This window comes from Rhyacophila brunnea, unplaced genomic scaffold, assembly GCF_057557595.1.
Source record: "Rhyacophila brunnea isolate RB1 unplaced genomic scaffold, BYU_Rbru_1.0 scaffold_11, whole genome shotgun sequence".
Classification (NCBI taxonomy): domain Eukaryota; kingdom Metazoa; phylum Arthropoda; class Insecta; order Trichoptera; family Rhyacophilidae; genus Rhyacophila; species Rhyacophila brunnea.
Genome location: NW_028232763.1, coordinates 32,843,427 through 32,866,042, shown reverse-complemented (window position 1 = coordinate 32,866,042; position 22,616 = coordinate 32,843,427). Strand labels below are relative to the sequence as shown.

The 22,616-nt window shown below is 35.7% G+C and overlaps 1 protein-coding gene across 2 annotated transcripts; it reads right to left on the bottom strand.

Annotated features, from left to right (window-relative positions):
- Window positions 1-928: 928 nt before the first annotated feature.
- frtz (WD repeat-containing and planar cell polarity effector protein fritz) lies at window positions 929-22,616 on the bottom strand. Of its 2 annotated transcripts, XM_085960258.1 has the most exons (16): window positions 22,473-22,616; window positions 22,219-22,369; window positions 21,324-21,640; window positions 21,097-21,224; window positions 19,688-19,857; window positions 17,706-17,820; window positions 16,340-16,576; window positions 15,209-15,372; window positions 13,806-13,959; window positions 12,462-12,595; window positions 6,176-6,325; window positions 5,213-5,364; window positions 4,296-4,763; window positions 2,765-3,345; window positions 2,182-2,344; window positions 929-1,274 (listed from the first exon to the last, which is right to left on the bottom strand). In XM_085960258.1, the coding sequence occupies exons 2-16, from the start codon at window positions 22,299-22,301 to the stop codon at window positions 1,216-1,218; spliced, it is 3,075 nt and encodes a 1,024-aa protein (XP_085816384.1). In that variant the 5' UTR covers window positions 22,302-22,369; window positions 22,473-22,616; the 3' UTR covers window positions 929-1,215. The 2 variants fall into 2 exon arrangements, with proteins under 2 accessions (XP_085816384.1, XP_085816383.1); XM_085960257.1 differs by having other exon boundaries at window positions 22,219-22,603.

Sequence of the window (22,616 nt, the reverse complement as noted above, 5' to 3'; positions counted from 1 at the left end):
GAAAAACGAACTTAAAGTCATTTATTCTTTACCAGAATTTCAAGATTCAAATTTAAGAGAGTTGTTCGAATATTTTAAAAACAAAAAATGTCTAGTGGAAGCTTTCTCACAGACTTATAAACTAGTCAAATTATTTTTAACGCTACCGACCACGACAGCGACGGCAGAAAGGAGTTTTTCTACTCTAAAACGTGTCCACACATATCGTCGAAATACTCAAAATCAAACTAGATTATCGAATCTTTCAATTATAGCTATTGAAAAAGAATTATTAATTAAATTAAAACGTGGGCAAACATTTTATGATGATGTTTTAAAAAAATTTCTGCAGAAAAACAGACGAATTGACTTAGAGTACAAATGATCATATAGTAAGCCTTTATATTAATTACCTACTGAAATATCTTGAAGTGTTTTGAATGGCAAAATGACAACAACGGCTTTTTTCAAAGCCACTAATGATATATTTTTGGGCGTATGTTACGTGTATGAATGTTTATGAAAATACATAATTTAAACTCATCGCTCAATTTTATACCGTCGGTGAGCTATTGAAATTTCAACGATTCAGTGTGGCGTTGTCATTAGTGTGCACATATTATTATTCATCAGTACTAATATCGTAAGTATTATCTTCTTATTTCCTGTAAGTATACCTTACAAGTGTGCTATTTTTCTCTGATCTCTACAGCTTACCTCTTCCCAAAAGTCACCCTTCGCCACTGTAGAATACTAATGCATAATCCAATCAAATAATAATTGTGAAGAGCCTGATGCAGACAGGAAAATCTTAGCTACCCTAGTTCATTCCCAGCACGGTGGGTGATTATATCGTCACTGTTCTGGCAGAAGACACATTGAAAATGACATATTGAGTTAGTTATACCAACATGTTCCTTATTTCAAACTTTACCGTCTGGAAACCTTCTTAATAAATAAACAGTTTTTATTTTAAAGTCATCCTTTTTACGTTTACTTAATAAACTCACATGATAGACCATTTCAAACATTTTAAAAACTTCAAAGTCAAATTACTCAAAACTAGTATTCTCCAGTTAGTGTGTTCTGCCAAAACAGAGACGATATTATAGAAAATATGCACCTTTTCGTCTGATCTCCATTAGTCCAATAGAAGACAACTCCGCAAAACGAAAAAAGGTTATACGATACATCTAATTTTGTTGGCAATTTTAAAACAAATGGCACACTGTTCTTTCACACAACACCAAAATGCACAACTTTTATCTTGCTCTGTTTTTCCTGTTCTTCACTCTCTGAAAAAAAAAAAAAAATTGATGTATTAGAATATTAGATCATAGTTATAGTATTAGGTTATAGCATAGTATTTTGTTTGAATGTTATACCCCGTTTACACGTGCATGGATTTACTACTGACAGTACATATTATTGCGGCCACAACAAAAAAAATGCATGTGTAAAAACGTATTATTGTGAAATATGCAAGATTGCATGCATGAATCAAAAAAGTTCAGAAGCGTCTGAATTTTCACATGACAGTCAGACTGTGCGATATCTGTGCCTGCGCAGTAGAACAATAGTGGCGAACCTGCCGGTAAAATCATGAACTACACCACGCAGAGACTCATTTTGAGGTTAACTGATTTTCACGGCCTGTCAAATAGTACCATAAACATGAAGAATGAGATTGGTGAGACAGTCAGCATTTTACGTGTAAACAGTTATTATCGCGATAGTTTAAAATACACATTATTGGTGCAAGTAAATCCATGCATATGACCAGGCGCTATTAAGACGAAGTGCAGTGCCCCTTGATACGAAAGATGCAGTTGAATACATTTTACTGATAATTTACATTTTTTATTTTTATTTATTAGCTAAACAAAATAATTCATTTTGTTATTACATGTTATTTTTATCATTAAAATGCAGTTTAATAAGTTCTCTCGATTGTAGTAGGAAGATTTTATAAAATGAAAATGTGTATAACTTGGAATCTTTTTTATTTATATTGATTCATAGTATATTGAGTGATAGGTGGCGGGAATAACACCTACTATCCCCTTATCACAATTGTTTATATGAGATTTCGAAACAGTTTGAAGTACTTCCATTGAATTTTCAACAAGTCAAGAGAAACAGTTTGTGCGTTCAATAATTGCATATTTATCTGTTTTATAATGAGTATAGGGTTGGCCTTACCGGGTTGTGGTGAGAAGTCTTTGAGATACTCTCGATGTGGATGGCAGAGAGGTAAGCTGTCGGCGAGTTCTCGTCGAGGATCAGGGCCCGCTCCTCCCGCTCCTGAAGCTTGGCTGGGGCCAACACTGCTACGGACTGCGCGACGATCTTTCCGGGATATCTCCTATGAAGCACGACAATAATAATTAATATTGGAATGAAATCATAAGTCTTAATTTTTTCAAACTTTGGCTAGTAATTCTGTTATAGTAAGAATGACAGATGCAGTAAAATGGTAAAAATAAGATACGTTTCTTTCGTCCTAAGGGGCCGAATTGTTAGTCATGAGTTGACTGTCTTTTGCTTTTTTTTGTGATTTTACATTTTACAATATGATAAATAAAAATAAAAACATGAAAAATAGAGTTTTTATGAGTATCATAATATGATTATATAATACTAGTGGCTTGTTGGGACAATAGCCCTAATCTAGATGTCATACCTAAGCTTACTATGCCATCAAACAACGAAATAGACTCAGTAGTTATCGCATAATTTTAAGTACAGTACGAAATTATACCTATATACTAATAGTTTTACCCACCGGTACGACAGCTACGGTGACTGTATCCGAAAACTTGACTTTATTTTTTTCTCCCGGCTGTTTGGCTGGCGAAGATCCTTCTCCGTCAACTCCCGGACTCTTAATAACCGGTGTGGGACCTTTGTTAATCACCGGTTGACTGCCAACACCGTTCCTTATCACAGAATCACCTCTACTATTCACGTTAGCAGGAAAATCTCTTTTATGCTGAGCAGCCATAGACAACGGTATATAATCTCCTCGGTTTGGATTCATCATAGACAATGGAGGCATTAAGCTGACTCGGTTATCGATAATATTATTACTATGATCCGTTCGCTGGTTTAATAAATCTCTCATGTTTTGCATTGTGATTCCGCTAGGATCTCGGTTATTGTTGTTTTGAGCGAGTAAAGGAGTCGGAATAAAGTCTTCGTTCGGCGGGAGGAATCGAGAATGAGGTCCTCTTGACGATGCAGAGAGTGGGATCCTCGCGGAGAGCGACGGGTATTGATGGTAGACTGGTGTGTAGATGTTGATGAGGCTTTCTGCTTTCAACGGATTTAGGTTTAGACGCGGACGATCAGGGCGCAGGTGTCTCTCTGAAATAAATGTTCAATATTCAAGTACATATATTCACATCCACTGCAAAATTGTGCTGGGGAAGAAATATCATTTTGGACTAACCAAGATGCTATATACCCAGACATTAAATCAACACATAAATTTTGTAAAAAAATGTAATAAAACCAGTTGTCACAAATGGTAAACAAACCTCCTGTCTGACCATAAATAATATGTTGGCCTCACTTAAATACAGCATGCTGCAGTTTCTTCAGACCCATAAATGACTAACAGTCTGGATTGGAGATACAATAATGAAATGTACACTTTGGTACAGGCGTTGATAATCGTGCGGTCTGTCAAATTGGATCACTTTAGATGGCTGGGCATTGGGAAATATAGGTAGTGGTGTCACGAAACTGACACTCTGCAAACTGGAAGGCAAACAAAGACCTGGTCGCACTCGTGCAAGATGGTGTGATAGTGTCTAGTTGGATTAAACGACTGATTCCTTTGAATTTGTAGGACAATATTTATTGTTGTCCAAAAATTCCATATAATAAATTTTATTTATTAAGGAAACAAACAGTTACATTTTGATTACAAAAATTTAAAATATAATAATGAAAAGTTATTGCAACCAGCAAAGTTTCCATAAATAATAATAAATATGATACAATCACTCTGTACCTAAGCTACAAGGTTGATATGGCAAGAACATTAGCTGAAATCCACTGCCCGTGAATATAGACCTTTTAGTGTACACCAGTTAATTTGTACATTGTGAAGAAAATAGATATACCAACATAAAAGTTCACTGTTCAAATATCAAACTAAGATAACATAAAGATAAAGATAGTATAAAAATATTGAAAGATATGTCAAATGTTAGCATGCAGCGCCCTCACTCAGCGGTCAACTTAAACTGGTCTATAATCACTTTATTGTAAAAAATATTATTTAGAGTAACACAAAAACAATTACATACCCGTATTGCAAGCACTCTCAGCGAGTTCAGTTTGAAAAAGATCCATCCCGGATTGTTCCTTCACATGAGAAGACACCTGCGGAATAATCTCCACCACACGATGATGCACCACCCGAGAGTCGGCAGGCACCATAACTTCCGACAGATCTCCAGAAGGAAACATTTCTCTCTCTGAGAAAACAGGGTCATGTTTTGGTCGGTGGACATTGCTTCCATTTAGGTTGGCGGACATGGAAGAAGCTCTCGGAAGGGGGGGACGGGACGGTGGTAGGTAAGGCAGTGGAGGAGGGGTGCGGTGAGAAATATTCCGTGGTGTTCGAGGCGTGTTTGATGGTTGTGAGGCGCCGTATAGATCCATCTGTCCGGGGGTCAGCTGCGCTGGTGCTTCTTGGTGAATAAATTCTTCTTCTGACCCAGATTCGGTTGAACCAGAGCATCTGGAGCAAGAAGGTCTTGAACAGGATGATTCTGAATTATATAAAAAATAAAAGATGAGACATTTATTCACAAATTCAGTATGTGTGGTGAACAATATTGTGTTTCAAGCGTAAATGGTTGATTTTAACTTTGGTTTCTTTCATTGTATTTTCAAAATAATAAGATTGTATCAATTTTTATCAGTCGATAACCACTTATTTCAATACATATATGTAGGCAAAATACGATTGTACCTTTCAGCATTTATTTGTATTCTAATTAAGTTTTGTACTATTCCATTTGAGTCGCTTCGAAAGGCGATATCCGGGTAGCAAAAACGACTCAGATGAAAAAAGCTTTAATGAACTAGAGTTTAAAGTCAAATTCCATCAAGTACCCTCAGTCGATAGGACCAAACATTGCTGGCTTACTGTCAAATCAAATCATCCCGGTATTAAAAAGATTAATACTCTAAGAAAATTCAGTTATTTTAATATTACCACAGGAACTAGCAGCATCTTCGGCATGGAGTCTCGCCTCATTAGCCAACTCCACATTTCCAATAACTTTCGCTGCAAAATGTACATCCATAAAGAGATCGTGGTGACCCACGTCGATTGCTAAGCAGAGAGCTTTGTCCAGTCTGCCGTACCTGTAAAACATAAATCATACAATATTGGTATCAATTTCAATTTTGAATTGCCAGCAAGTAGGGTACTCTCCGTTGTTTATTAATTTATAGATAATTTGATCTGTCACAAATGAATTGTAATGTTGTTACAAACTGCAAGATTGTATGCATGCATTAAAAAAGTTCAGAAGCTTCTGAATTTACATACGACAATCGGACTGCGCGATATCTGTGCCTGCGCAATAGAACAATAGTGGCGAACCTGCCATTAAAAAAATAAACTACACCGCGCAGGCTCATACTGAGGTTAACCGATATTTACGACCTGTGAAATAGTACCATAAAATGACAACATCGCATTACTCTCATGTTTTCAGATTACTCTTGAAGAATGAGATTGGTGAGACAATCAGCACTTTTACGTGTAAACAGTTATTATCGCGATAGTTTAAAATATGCGCTATTGGTGCCAGTAAATCCATGCACGTGTACAGGTGCTATTATACCGCATATACTCGATATGCCAGTACATAATACAGAAACGTAAGCATTTGTCAAACTATTATGAGATCATTTGTTTTAATTCATGATGTTGCCGAATCTGCATAGCATTAATCGAGTGTAGTTATGCAAAAAGCAGTCATTGCTATAGTCAAACTCTATGATTACACTTACGATTACAAATACAGACTAGATAATATTCAGTAATTCTGTCACTAATGTCCCTAATACTTATTACGTACCCCATTGATTCAATGGTCACATCATTTTCAGTCTCTCTACTTACAAATATTTGGTTAACCTAATTCAATAGGTAAGAATTTACTTTTACCTAATCAGTTGATGGAAGAATCGTCGGCAGAGATCTCTGAGGTGGGGTATATGAGCCAGTCTGGTGCCAGGAGGTAGAGGATTTTGCGGAGCCAAAAATGTTCCCAGAGCCGCCTGGGCAATCTCTTCTCGCTCCAAGGTTAATTTACTCCTGCAACATAATAATATATTGTTCAAATTATATTAATTACAGCCGGGAAAATACATCTTCATAAACAATTTTAATTTTCGAAAGATCATCAATTCTGCAAATATTTTTAACCCGACTGCCATCATGGCGGGCCTTGACTTTCGTATGTAATTGGTTCATAAAAATGTGTACGAATGTTGAATGCACGAAAGCAGAGCAATGTAAAAAAAAACAACAAAAAGTGTACTTTAAAATATTTATTTATCAATGGCTATAATTAAGTTAAAGAGGAGAGGCGTATTAGCAATCAGGTGTTTTCTTTATAAACTTGTCAAAAGATAGTTGAATATCACCTTTTTTCTTTTTATGATAAAAAGTTCAATAACAGGCTATTTTCGAACCAGAACATCTTGTACACATGTTAAAATCCCCTCCAATGCAGCTAATCGCACTTCCGTTTTCAAATGAGAAATGTCCCCAAATATATAATTTTATTTTACGCTCCTGTGAGGAGCTCGGATCTATCAATTTATGTAATTTGAAACTTTTTATAATAAAAATATGTCTAAAACGATCAGGAGTCATGTTAGAATTATCATTAGTAAACTTTTGGTTTATTGCGAAGAAAAAGAGTCCAGATACATTTAAACACGCCTCTAGCACGTGATGCCGCTATGACAAATACGTCACTGAGAAGTATTCTATATGCGACTACAGCGACTTTCTGTTATCACCGATTTCTTGTTGTCAGATAGTATGTCTTTATCAACTGCGACTGCATGGAAGTGCACAGTTTTTGGATTATCAACAAAAAAATCTAAATTTTAAGAAATGATCGAAATAGCGAATTATACGAAAGTTGAGGGCCACCTGTATTTCAAATTTTTTCTACATAATATACCTATTATTTCAAAATATATATATATATATTATTGCTATCGGGAAGTTGTGACTAATCAGTTCGCTGTATTACACTTCACCGTGAAATGTTGTATCAGAAATATATGGCCATATATTAACCTGTTCTATGCCAAGAGGTATTTGTATGGCCATATACGGAGGGCCGCGATTTTCTTTGAAAAAATAAACCTTAGTAAATATACTTTTTTGGCTTTATATTATGGATTTTGGATGTATATTTGATGAAATTGTTCGCAGAGTAAAGCTAGGCTGGAGTGCTTTTGGCCGCCTGAATAATGTCTTCAAAAGTGACCTTCCACTGTGCCTAAAGCGCAAAGTGTTCAACCAGTGTGTGCTTCCCGTGATGACATATGCGTGTGAAACATGGACCCTAAGTAAAAGAGAGATCCAGAAACTTAGAGTAGCACAACGTGGTATGGAGAGGTGCATGCTGGGCATAACGCGAAAGGACAAAAAGAGGAATGAGTGGATAAGGAAGCAGACAAGGGTTTGCGACGTAATAGAGTTTATTAAAAGCCTTAAATGGAGATGGGCTGGACACATAGCTCGAAGAAGAGACAATCGTTGGACAAATCTAGTCATCCAGTGGTATCCAAGAAGTACAAAACGTCCACAAGGTAGACCTAGAGGCCGCTGGATCGATGAAATGATAAAGTTCTGCGGAAGTACGTGGCAACGCAATGCACAGGACCGAGAGAAGTGGAAGCAACTTGAAGAGGCCTTCATCCAGCAGTGGATAGATTCAGGCTGATGATGATGATGATGATGATGATGATTAACCCTTTCACTGCGAGCCATTTTCGCGGGAATTTATTTTCAGTCAACTGATCTGTTAAAACCGTCACTACAGCTAAAACAGATCGATTCCAAAATTAAAAAATAGATTACTAGATAAACTATATATCAGTTATTCCAAATGCACCAAGAAATAAACTATATTCGTTACATTCTCACTAAAATAAATCGAAGAAAGTGAAGACGCTAAAAATTATCCAAGCTTTGACCGCGCGTTCAAAATGGCGGCCGTCCAGTCTTCATATACACGGTTTCAACACATACTACCGAACAATTCGACGCGTTTGTATTTGTTATACACAGGGCTGTGTTGAATACATGCTGCCATGTAGTTGGTTACGGTCTATGACAGATATATTACTAAATCACTTGTGGAATAATCAGTGGGTTATCGCTTATCGCATTTAGTAAGTCGTAAACTCAAATTTTATTACCGTTTCAAATTCTGAACCTATATTTATTTTCGTCACCATAAAATAATGTTGTAATCCACTTATTCATTAGGATGTTTTGGAGAATAAAACACTAAAAATAATTACCGCACTGCTAAAATACTATTATAATATAATTTATGAGGCGCCGTCGGCTTTTTCATTGTACAAAGGGCCTGTCGAATAATCGCCAGGCATGTGAACAGAGCTAACACAGTTTCGTGGCACATAAAAAATATAAATTATTACCCATTATAATAATGTAAATATCAAACATGGAACAATGAACAAAGCCAAACAAATTTACTGGAGAGCTGTGCATCGATAAAATATTTTCCAGCATTATTTCTTCGATAATATTATGTGGTAGTGACATTTTGGCGGGTGAAATAATTATTTCACATATATTTATAATGACAAAAAATACTAAAAACAAATCTTCAATATGTTTCTTTCGAGATCACAAATCACTAAGAAAAAATACATAACACTAACGTAATCATAATAATTAATTAAAAGGTAAATAAAAATATTATCGATGCACACTTTTCGATGCATGACCAATGTTTTGTATTGATAACCCTGGTGACGCATCTAGTACACCCGTCTTCGCAATGGCGCGCGATTCAAACAACTGAATAACGAGTGTTCTTTTCAAAAATATATTTCCTTGTGTTTTACTTGACATTTTTATGATCTGTTGCCTGATATGTCTACCTAAAGGTTTGAACTATATTTTTAAAGCATATTATCCACAAGTGTCTCTTCTAGTTTGGTCAAAAATACGAGATAAAGTCTATGGCATGTTTACATGCCATACGCAGTCTAAGGGTTAATAGTATATCATATAGACTTACCAAATTAATACACGATGTGTCCATTTACGCCGTTATTTATCCAAATAAATCAAAATTATTGTTTCACAAAACGTCAGGATTGTCACAACACTTACACAGTAAAGATGAAATCGTGATAATGTATGATAAGTAATTCTACAATGTGCTACTTTAGTTTTAAAACCATATAAAAATATAACGAATTCAAAAAAAAATTAATAGTCTTCTACCGTGTGGTATGTCTCAAAACAAGGTTCAACGCAGAGAGCCACTTTGCACTGTTTGCACTCATACCTTGATTCTCTTCGAAGTTTCCTGGATAAACACACCACACATCTTGCCATTGTTTTGACTTTTTTAGCACTTGGAAGTGATTTTGCCATAAAATGCCTCTCTGTGAGACGCGATGGCAATTCTGAATGTCTTTTCCTAACTGAAGATTTGGAAGGCACAACACGTTTGTATTCATTAATTAATTGACGAATGACCTCTAATTGAAATTGTGCCAACGGTACACGTTTTCCAGTTTTTTGGCAAAACAGTATGTGGCTGTTCAACAGTGAGAGGTCGATTAGATGGAAAAACATTTTTTTGTACCACCTCATTGTTTTGCGCGTCGAGTGTACACTTGACAAAACCATGTCTGATTTGTCAACTGCACCCATATTTTTATTGTAATCTTGGACACATTCCGGTTTTATTATCGGTTCATTCCGATACGTTCTTTTGCCTGTGTCGGTGAGCTGGGCAGGATGAAGAGTCGTCAGCATGGACACTTCTCTTTTATCTTTCCAGATTTGTGCCGAAATAGTATCTGTGTGGTATGCTTTCATTTCTCCTTTTTTCAGTTTCTCCGTATGCTTTGGCAATCCCTTTCGGTTTCTCCTGACAGTGCCGCAAGCATTCGTTTTCCGGTCATGTAGTTTTTGGAACAAAATTGGGCTAGTATACCAATTGTCTACGTACAGGGTATGTCCCCTGTCCAAATATGGTTCCATGAGAGTCAAGACTACACTTCCTGAAATACCCATATGCATGTGTGTTACATATTCGGTGGTTTTTCCAGTGTACACAATAAAATTCAGTACATATTCGGTGGCACAGTCACATATCACAAAAAATTTAATGCCAAAACGGCTTGCTTTTGACGGGATATACTGGCGAAATGACAAATTGCCTTTGAAAAGTAGCAAACTTTCATCGATGCACACATTCATGTAAGGATACATGCACTCCGCAAACTTTTTTTTGAAATAGTCCACTAGGAATCTAATTTTGAAAATCTTGTCCCCACTTATTTGTTGCGTATTGTCACAAAAGTGGAGCATGCGAAGAATGATTTGAAATCTATTGCGGGGCATCGTATCTGAGTAAATCGGAGAAAATAGTAAAATATCTGTAGACCAGTGATCTTGTATTTTATTTCTCGAATTACAGGCCATCAAAAGACACATTGCCAAAAAGAGGTACAATTCTCCTACTGTTACGTCTACCCATTGTTTCAATCTCCAACTCAACTCATTGCAGTGATTTTTGACGTATTGGTATTGTTTATTGGTTTCAATGGCAACGAAATCCATGAGCGTGCTGGTTATGAAAAGCTTGAAAAACTCCGATTCTCTGCTATCAACATTTTCTACGTCCGCTCCTGACCTCGAGCTATCAAATGAATTTATTTTGGGGACAAAATCGTCGGTTTCCCATTAGAAAACTGGAACAGATTCATCAGCCGGTACAGATTCATCAATTTGTGCAGCTTCATATGCACTGGGATCTTGTTCCTCTTCATCAAAATCAACATCAAAATCACTATCATCCGATTCAACAGTTATGCCAACCCTGTACATCAAATCTTCGACCTGTTAGGCATTTTCTGATGAACTTTGTGTTCCTTCCATTTTGATTAGAAAGAAGATCAAAAAGTTTATATGTAAAAAAGTTCAAATATCCCAGAAACTTGACTTATTATAAAAAGATATTACACAAAAAGTCAAATAAGTTAAACACTATGCGAATAAAATAAGTCCCGACATTAATATCTTATAAAATACACAATTACGACACACAACACAGATTACGAAGTTTTAAAAATTACAAAATGTACCCGTAAATTACTGAAATGAATTATAAAGTGAAAATATTTCAGCCGCGAAACCGAATTAGGTACGTCAAATACGACTTCGAATATTCAACTGGCATATATTCGAAGATGTGTCACTCCTATTGTGTAGTTGTGTACCTATATTCAGGGATCACAGTATTCCCCGTTTCTCATATGCATAAGCGAACCATAATTTCGATTGCATCTACTATAAGTAAACGCGAATCCCGGCGAGTGATTTGATAAATATCGGATCCGTGGCACAACCCTACTAGCGACGCGTTTCGGTAAGCCAAGAAAGGTTTGTTTAAAATTGATGTTTCGTTGATGATAATATAGAAAATTACAAATGTAAGTATTACACCATGATCCTAAGAGATGTCGCTGTGTGGGCAATGCGATTGAATTATTCAAAACATTTCCTCGGCCGATATATTGCGTTTCAAGTGGAGCGTCTTTGCACGCGCATTTTGCATGGCTGGCCCTCTGTTCTCGGAATAGAAAAGCGTGCTAGGACGCTGGCGGCACTTATCCGGTTAAAGACCGTCCAACCTCTTTGGGTTGTATAATACTGACATAAAATTCATGTCTAAATAAAACACTGTTTTGTCAGTTTACACTTTACAGGAAGCCAGCAGCAAACAAATTTTGAAAATAGCCGATATACTTGATTATTTGTTAGGTTTTCATTCTTGAATTCATGAATTTTGTCAAAATCAGCAATGAAAATTGAATTAATATTCATATTGAATCTAATAAAATTGGAGACCGTATAGTATATGGTCATCTCTTTCCGGTAGAAAGCTCACGGCAAACTGTGCCACTGTGAAATGTTTTACATGTAACCAAGTTAACTTCAACCGTAATTTAGCAGTATTGTAATAATTATGGGACTACTATTTCTACAACACTCATACACTTAAAAAACCAAGAATCTTCTTTGACCGAACCATACAATAAGTGTCACAAAAGTTTAAATAAGTACTTGCTGTGTGTTAGGAGGTCGGAGTGGAAAGTGAACGGTGATTCTCGCAGTTATATATTTCATTCAATAGGCATATTATTACGCTTACGTAAAGAGGCTGTTGAATATTCGGTGCAGAAGAGCCAAGCATGCAGGTCCATTCGAAACCCAATCCATTGATCGGAGACGAGCCAACGCTGAAGATTCAGAGCCACGGATCCCACCCACTATGCCTACTTCTTCCTGGAATATAAAAACAATTACATATTTTAATTAAATGACATTCTTAGTCAATATTTCGTCTATCCATAAAATTATAATAATTCATATTTTGTGGAATAATTTACTTTCAATGGTAAAACTAAAGGTAAATTTTCAATCTGACACCATAATAATATGAACCTTCGGCAATGTAAAAGTATCTTACAGTGTCAGAAATGTAAACTTTAAAAATTAACCAATTCAGTTTGTGTCACCGACAACCTGGGGTTGGCCTTATCTTCTCCTATAACTCTTTCATAGTGGCCTCTCTTTGATGCAGTATCCCAGCATATATATAGCAAGCTCCATCCAGCCATGAAACTAGTGACATAGCAGACTGCTGTCAAAATTTACGATGCTGTGGGTTCATTGCAAGCATTCGCCGTGGGAATTGTGAACTTTGTTGATTTTACAGATTTCGCCAAACATAATTGTGCACTTACGAAAGAGGTACATCAAGAATACGCAGAATCCATACACTAAATACAATGATACCGAATTTCGATTAAAATTTAGGTTCACTAAAGATGTGTAATAAACAGGTTATTTGGTGATCAGGTGATTTGCAGAAAATAATGCAAAAGGGTCAAGGAGTTGTAGCTTCATCTAGCATTAAGATATTATGCCACTAGAAGAATTCTGCATTCAAGTAGGTCACATTGAAAAATATTATATACCTACATTTATTTTATAACAGTTATGTAATTTATTGTGAGGGTAGAGTAACAACCAGGGGGTAACCCAAAACCAAACACACTGGGGATAATCTCACTAGTAAGCCAATAAGATTTTATGTGAAAGGTTGATTGGGATAAATAAGCATCGATAAAACTACTTTGGATTATTTCGCACCGTGAGTGTAAAACCAAGGCATCTGCAAATTTTTCAATTTCAAGATTAAATGCAAAACAACTGCAAAAGTCGTGAACTTGATAATGTAAATGTGAAGTAACTGAAAGAACATGCAATATAATGTAGATATAAACCAAATATTATGGTTTTTTTTTAACTCTATTTCTCCTAACAAAACGAAGACTTCAAACCCTAATATATCCAAAATATGTCTTTTGCAGATGCCTTGATTTTACACTCACGGTGCGATTTGTCAACAGGGACAAGTCTGATAAAACACATGTGTTGCGGAAACGCAAAGATTATTCAGTTTCATTAGCTTCTAAAAAAGTTTTCTTACCTGTGGTGCACTGGCAGAGAAGAGTCGAATACACAGAAGCGGTCCGCCTTGCATCACCGCCAGCAACAGACCGTCCTCGGAGAGAAAGCCACTTGAGTTTGCCGAGTCTCTTCTGCATTGGTTCCACAGTAAGTGAGTCATCGTAGGTTCTTTTCTGTTCAAATGCATCATAACAAATTAATTTAGTAGTAGGCTGAAACACATTACACCTGTACAATCACTAAGTGGTTGCCTTTTTTAAATTCTGGCGCCTAAACAGTTATGATTATGGCTCAATTTTTTTCGTTATAAATATTTTCTAAATAACACTTTTCAATATATTTTCCATATCAGGAAAAATATTGTGGAAAATGATAGTGATGATGAGTAATAATGATAGTAATTGACCACTTTGGGGATCAGGCCTGGAATTGTTTTTCATGAATTTTGCCAAAATCAGAGATGACCGTATACTATACTGTCATCTTTTTCCAATAAGAAAGTTCATGGCGAACTGTGCTACGATGAAATGTAATATGTACATACAATTTACATGTAACCTTCTTATAACCAGAAATTGGTTGCAATTTATCTAATATTAATATTATGTTTTCATGCCCATGATGACCGACCGGCTTAAACATCGGCTTATACTGTCTAAACTAAACTTTGCCAGACATACTTATTTGTTTTCATTGAACTGATAATACTAATTTTACACCCACAATAGCCGAGCGGCATAAGCTTCGGCGGTCCTAGGTTCGAATCCTGGGTCTGGCAAATACACATATTGTTTTTCAATTTGTGTTTGGAGTCAGAGTATAGTCATAAAACGTTGAGCAAATGGCTAACATTCATTTCTCGTAAAAAAAAAATCTGTTAATACAAACCTTCACTCTGTGGAGGCCCATAATATTATGATCCCTTTAGGATTGGGCATGGTCAAAAGAAAAAAAAAGTAATATTATTTTATGATTCTGTACATATTTGATTAGCTTAAAAAATTGGTAAATATAATTTTAAACCAATTAATAATAATAAACTAAAAAATTTTCAGACCAAATTTTCTGTCAATGAGTCATTTTGATAAGGGCGCATGACACCTCTGCCACAACAGCTTCAGGTAAAGGAGAAACCTATCAATGAGCAAGAGGGGTGACGATGTGATATTGTCACTCGCTACTCTCCCGAGGTCGCAAGAAAAGAGAAATCGGATCCGGCTTCTTGTCAGTGTGTCAGTGTAATCAGAGTAACATTGACGCCTTCCGAGTTAAATTAATCTACTTGAATATTGTAAATTGTACACTGTTTGTAATTGTGTACTGTAAAATATAAATTGATCTCTCAGTCAAGTGAAGTCTTTTACTGTGGACTCTCTGCTGGAGACAGCTACATAAATAGATAGTATAATAATTAATTCATACCGGAAGTATGAAGTAAGATCCAAAAGGGGCTCTGCAGGTGCATGATGTACAGGAGGAGACAATGAAGCGGGCGTGAGGGAGGAGTCCCAACATTGAAGTTGGGCCCCCGATCCGCCCACCGCTATTGAAGTGCCATCTCCTGACCAGCAGCAAGATCTACCCACCTATCATGGAATACAAAAGAAAAATCATTAAACATAATTATAATATGCTACACATAATATGACCATTTCAAACATTAAAATATGCCCTTTGACTAGTACCAGAACCAAACACATTAAGTATAATGAGAATGTAGCTTATGAAAAAATAAATTGTGTCAATACGGAGAAATGCAGCTAAATACACCGAACCATAATTGTTTATAATATTTTTGAAACTGTGGATGTATTTATTTATCTAGGGTCCCTTGACACAAACACTAATAACACAAGCGACAAAATAAATTGACGGATCACCCTCGCCAACACGTGCTATTTTAGTATCCAACTCTCAGGGAAAACCGAAACAACTTTATATAAAACTCTCCTGTGCCCAGTATTAACGTATGGATCAGAATGCTGGGCACTCAGCAAACAGGATGAGAGAAATATAGATATCTTTGAGAGGAAAGTTTTGAGAAGAATCTTTGGAGCTGTTTAAGAAAATGGCATTTGGAGGTCAAGGTATAATGAAGAGCTGCACACACTTTATAAGGGCGATAAGATCACTTGGCATATGAAAATGCAGAGACTGCACTGGATTGGCCACGTGCATAGAATGACGGAGGATATACCGGTAAGGCGGGCTATGTATGCAACCTCGCAACTGGAGAGTGTCGGCGCTGGATCGTCCAGGATGGAGAAAGTTTTTGAAGGGGGTCAAGATGCGCCAAGGGTTTTAGTGCCATAAATGATGATGATTTAGATGAAAAATAATAAAAATTGTGTGTGGTATGTACCGAAACGTTAACTTTAAAAAATTATAATAGAGGCTATAAACTATGCCACTATATTTTAATACGCTAATTTACAAAATATTCATTTTGCGTGACTACCAATTGTACCACACTAAAATAAAGTTCTAAGGTTCGCTTTAGGAGCCCCATTCTAGTACTACATGACCGTGGGTGTTAAAGATTAAAAGACTCACAAATGCAGCCGTGACGGTGGTGGTGACATTATGCTTGCAGTGGTGCAAAAGGACGGAACGATCGGTGCAGGTGATGAGAAGCTTTTGTTCGCAAGGGGAACGCGAGGCACAGGTAGCGGGCGCGGGGGCGGCCAGGCGGAGCCAGCAGTCTTCTCCATTGGCAGAGGTGTCCGGGGATCGCATGCTGCCTCCTTTACTGTCCACTTCCAGACGCCGGCATTCCACTATTACCCCGCCCTGGTAACAGACAAGAAAACTTTTAATATCCCTGCGCCGTGACGAGGGGTGGAGGTAGGCTGTTTAGATTCAACATAAATAGTGCACACTAAATTTTTTTTCGTTGAACTAAGACTACAACACTTTTTAGGGGTTCTTTGTTTTTTTTTTAAGATAAAGCTGTTTTGACAACAGTTGATTCCATCATGATGAGTAGGTTACATGTAAATTATACATGTTACATATCACTGTAGCACAGTTCTCTATGAGTTCTCTTATCGGAAATAAATGGCCGTATATCATTGAGATTCAACTCAGTTCTAAATTTATTTATTTACATATAGTGAACTTGAAAACTATGAAATTTATAAATTTAAGACATTCACAACATGACATTTAAAAAACAAAGAAATAGATGCAATATAAAGAGTACATACAAAAAATATAAATTAAATAAATGGAAGTACAGCAAATGAGCTAAGTAGACCCTATTTCAAGAATTTATAAAACAACGTCCACGTATTCTCATCCTCACATAGGTGAAATATATCAACATCCGAAGCGATTTGATTGAACAGAGTTATTGCCCTCCCAATTGGCATCACCAACGGCAGGTTATTTCTGCACCTTGGGAGAACAAACCATTGATGCTCCCGATTTTTTAGATAGTTATCAGGGACACACAGGTAAATACTACCAAGAATGGCACATCAAAAAATGACATTGTTCGTGGAGCATTGCAGATAGTAATGTTCCAATTTTATTAATTGATATTGACTGTTATCAAATATCTGATAACAACGCTGTCATTACTATCAGATATATATTATGATAGTGTACGGCTTGATACTTATGAGCACCTACCAGAATTTTATATAAATTTAATATATTATACAATATCTAATTTGCTTACCTACCTATTTTATTCTGACCTTTTCCTTATATTCCAGAGGTTTTTATTAGGTGTTTTATTTAGACATGAATTTGATTTCAATACTATATGGCCATCTATTTCTGATATAACATCTCACAGTAAACTGTGATATGGCAAACGGTTTACGTACAAATTTTCATAGACGGATGATAACCCCACCATGATTTGTTCATACTGTATCATTTAGTATTATTATCAGAACGTGGTTAGACATACCTTTCTCGATGTCTTTTGCTCCACAGAGAAGATAACATTTTCATGTATTTTAGAAAAGGACACGCACAGGGGATCAAACTCGATACGATGAAAACACATCAGACTGATTTGGGAACTGAAATGAAAATAATAATGCATAAAATTAAATACCTACTGTACACAATATTATTATGTAATACTAAGTAGGATAGTTTAAAAAGTTTCTTATATTCCTATGATATAACTGCACAATTTATAAAGTAAACCAGCAGAGCTCTTCTTAATAGTTAACACGGTAACACATTTCCGTTACTTTTATTGGTCCAAATTAACACGAAAGCAATTCCATACATAAGGCAATAATTGGTACTATGTAATACGACGAAAATTCAAGTTGCTACGTCTGTCGGGTGAAGTACGTCTCTTATTTAAGGAGCTCGGTCAAATTCGGGTATGCTCGTGCAGGTGTATCTATGGTTTTTCCACCTGAACCCTGAAATTTTATATACAAACACAAACATCAAACAAGAATTGAACATAACCTACGATTTTATTAGTCGTGTCAGCCGGATACAGAGATATTGCTGTGATGCCACGATAAGAATATACAATTTAAATATTTGTTTCAGATGTATTACAGTGAATGTGCCAAGAAATATCTTATAATGGTACTTATTATGTGACGTAGTATTATTTTTCAAAATAGTCTCATCTTACATCTCAATTCTCAATATGTAATTAACATACTTTATCTCGCTATAAAAATAACACGGCCAAGAGAGGGGGTGTTAAAAGATAGCACTTTTGATAGTTAACTTCTTGTGATAATTAACTGCCTGAATACATAAAGTGATAAAGTGTTAAGTGATATGTTAGAATAGTCTCGCTTAGGGAATCCAATCCCGAGCCAAAATTCTGATCCCGGGATTTCGGGATTACAATTAAACAATCCCGGGATCCCGGGACTGGTCCCGGGATTGGCATTTTTTTCCATTGTTAATATTAATTTTTTATATTCACAAATAACATTGATAAAATCGGTCAAAAATAAATCTAGTATAATTTATACTATTTAAGACATTTATTGTTAATATTGTATATCTACGTTCAATCTTGGAAATACATAAGTTTAATGGAGTAAATAATATTGTAATATAAATAATAATGTGAATTTAATATGAGATTGATGTTTCTGATAGTAGAGACTTAATAAATGGATTAGCGAGATTTAAAATAGTAAAGCAAATAATCATGGCGTACTTATGGCCCTTCCGCTTCATAAATCGAATTAGTCAGCCAAATATGAAACTGCCGTAAAACGTATGAGATCATGGTGGAATTAGTTTGTTAAAAGTGCGAAGCGTTGTTTTTTTCCAATCTTTCTCATTTTTAATAAACCATGTGAAAAAATAAAATAAATCGGCAATTTACACATGGGTATAAATCAAACTTCATTCAAACTCAGTTTATTTTTAATGTAGCTATTTTTTATTATAAGTATTTTTTCTGTTATATTTTTGCTTTTATTTTATGTTTCATAAAAATTGATTAAAAAATCAATCCCAAAATCCCGGGATTATGTTTATCAATCCCGGGATTCATAGGTATCGAAAATAGCTCGGGATCCCGAGATTGGAATCCCTAGTTTCGCTGATATGTACTAGTTAAAGCTTCACAGCCATCTGAATCACACACTTTTGCACTTAGTTTAGGAAACAAAGAGTTCCGTTCCATCATCAAACGTTTTAATTTGAAGAAGGTAATGGTCACACGGAACATAGCCGAGATGAATGAAGTTCACGGGACCTTTGCACTGACGTTTAAGATGGGTTACTTTTAGAGAAATGCACTACAGCTGAAAGTGACACACGTTAAGGATTCTGTGTGTGTCTATCAACTAAATAAAATTGAAAAAATAAACAAATTACAATCGCGATGAGTTTAAATATGTGTGTGGCTGCTTGCATATAAAATTTGAATATTCAAGTGAACAAAACACTCACCCTTGCAACGAATATACATGAACGTTAGCGTGATCCTCGTGGGGTGCTCGTGGACTCCAAGGAAAGAGGTCTGAGGGTGAAGCTCGACTCCATACTAAAGCCGATCCTCCCCCTGCACTTCCAGACACCTGCCGGCCACCTCTCCTCCATCCGCCCACAAGTTCTACAGTCTGTACGAGCATAAATAGGAATATAATAACAATATCATGCAATCCTGAACTGCCAAAAATTCATAAAGCAAACATATACAAAATAAAATTTAATATAACGATTTTAAATGATTGAGACATTCTAGTAAATGGCAGGTAAATTTTATTTTGAACTTAAAACTTTCAACTATAAAATTTTTGATCAGTTTCTGGAGCTGGAGAAGTGAGAAATAAAAGTTGTAAGTAAATATTTTTTATACCTTTAAATTCCTTATACATATAAATACTAACAGCTCTTTAGTTTTTTTTATTTATACAAAATATATTTAAAATCATATCAAAGAAATATGTGATCTAATCCTTTCTATGTCGCAATTAGTTAATTGATCGTAATTAACATAAGAATTGGTGTAATTAGTGCGTCCAAAGACGCTTTGGGCACTTAACCGGCTAATAGCACCTGTACATGTGCATGGATTTACTTGCACCAATAGTGTGTATTTTTAACTATCGCGATAATAACTATTTACACATAAATGTGATGACTGTCTCGCCAATCTCATTCTTCATAAGTAAGCGAGACGCGATGTTGTCATTTTATATGGTTTTATATGGTACTATTTGACAGGTCGTGAAAATCGGTTAACCTCAAAATGAGCCTCTGCGCGGAGTACTGTTTTTTTACCGGCTGGTTCACTACTCCCAATTGTCACGTAAAAATTCAGAAGCTTCTAAACTTTTTTGATTCAATGCACATGTTTATACATGCATTTTTTTGTTATGGCCGCGATAATACGTACTGTCAGCAGTAAATCCATGCACGTGTAAACAAGTTATAAATAACATTACATCTGTATTCTCATAGTGATGTGAGCTTCACCGGGCTGGGCAAGAAACCACATGAGAAGGTTGTTTCTATGCTAAGTGCTGCCATAATAATTCCAAATTGAATTATTTTGATATTTTACAATATTGACCTTAGAAAATACCTTCACTCTTCATGAAAAAATGTTCCATCCACTGAATTGAAATATGGAAACATACATAAAACTAAAAAATACTATGATAGTTATTGTTAATTGAATAAAGATTTATAATTTTCACTTTTTGGTATATTGTGGTAATAATGTACATTTAGAGTTTAGACTAAGCAAGCGAATGTTCGTTCTTCCCCCACTCAAGCGAAATTCTTTTTTAAAAAAATTTTGAAAATTAAATTCATGCAAGGATAATTGGGAGTTTACTGTAATTATTTCTTACCTGAAATTTGGGATCTCGGTTGCTTAATTTTTCAGGAACCGTACTCTTGACGGAAGGTCTGTTGAAGTTGACTAAGATGGCCTGGTTATCGTTGTACGTTAGAAGAATGTGCGTGTTTGTGAACAGAACTGAAATAATTCAAAGGATGATGACTTACACTATCCGAAACGGAAAATTTAGTCAATAATTATCTGTGACTTCCAAAATAGGTCTGCAAATACTCATACCTTCGCTGACGTTCGCTGAGAGCAGTTTCCCGACTAAATATCGATCAAAGAGTATCCTTGTTATATCTGCTGTGGCTGGATTGACACAAACGTAGACAATTGTTCCGGTGGAGAAGATGAGACATAGCCAGCAGTCGCTCTCCCATCGACAGTAAATGAGTCGATGATCCTTCAGCAATTCCGTCAGCTCTCGGAGACAATCTTTGAGCTTGAGAGGCCGCTTTGTTGGTAACGTCCATGTTTGACCTCGCTTCTCTGCATATAGTTTCTTTCCCTCCAGATAGATGGAAGGTGTAGAATGCTTTTTGCTGTCATATCTAGGGTAAACATAAAAAATATTGTAATTAAGTTCACAAATATTAACATCACTCACTTGGCATTCCGATTTTCTGACATACAATGGTAGCCATTTTTTTAATGTTCATTGTGATTACTTACTCGACTGCAGTTATAAACAGTTTTACACAAACTTTACAGGATTTTTTACTAAATAGTGTAGTAAATATAGTGTAGCATTATTAGCTGCTTGTCTACTCATCGTATAGTCGGATTGTCTTTTTAGACGCGCTGCAAACTGGCAAATAAACGTCATAGCAGTAGTGTGGTTTTCTGTAAATGAGTCTGCAATGCAAAGTCATTTGTAGCTAACTTAATCAGTAGACTAGTGGTCTTTTTTCTGCTTCAATTTCATTTATTTAGGCTCCATCTCCTATAGAAGAATGTTTTTTCAACATCTTTGATTTCACCTTTTATTATAATATACCAATGAGAAAGTTTTATTCACCTTGAAAATAATAATATTATGAAAGTCTTACAAATGGAAAATATTGTAAAAGCAATTTATAGGGATACATTCGGATTAAAAAGTTGAATACACTAGAATATCAATTTCTACCTAAAGGCTCCAAGATCAGTGTGTTTGATTGTTATATCTTCATCGTTCGTCCAGAAATGTGTTTCGCAAAGATATGTCAGCATCGTGAGAGTCGATTGAATTGGTGGAGAAATTATCTGACATCACGCTTCACTATTCTTGCTATAACTTCCTGAAAACATTGACATTATTTCAGTCTTGTTCACATTGCACAAGTTTAATTAAAGTTTGACTTCAAAAGTCACAGGATAATCAAAATTACACTAAAATATTACCGTGGTGTAGATAAAAGTTTTTATTAGACTAACTAGCTTCTATTTAATACACCCAAACGCATCATGCCAGGACATAAAAGTAGAATTAAAACTTTTGAACAATAATTATTTGCTTGTAAATATGGTGTTATGACAGTCATAGAC

Excerpts from the sequence above, each read along its gene's own strand:
- frtz (XM_085960258.1), bottom strand. The coding sequence starts at position 22,301 with ATGCTGACATATCTTTGCGAAACACATTTCTGGACGAACGATGAAGAT. Across the intron at positions 16,577-17,705 it reads AGCAAAAGACATCGAGAAAG|GGCGGGGTAATAGTGGAATG; the intron begins GTATGTCTAACC and ends GTCTGTTACCAG. Across the intron at positions 6,326-12,461 it reads ATATTCAACAGCCTCTTTAC|GAGTAAATTAACCTTGGAGC; the intron begins GTAAGCGTAATA and ends ATTATGTTGCAG.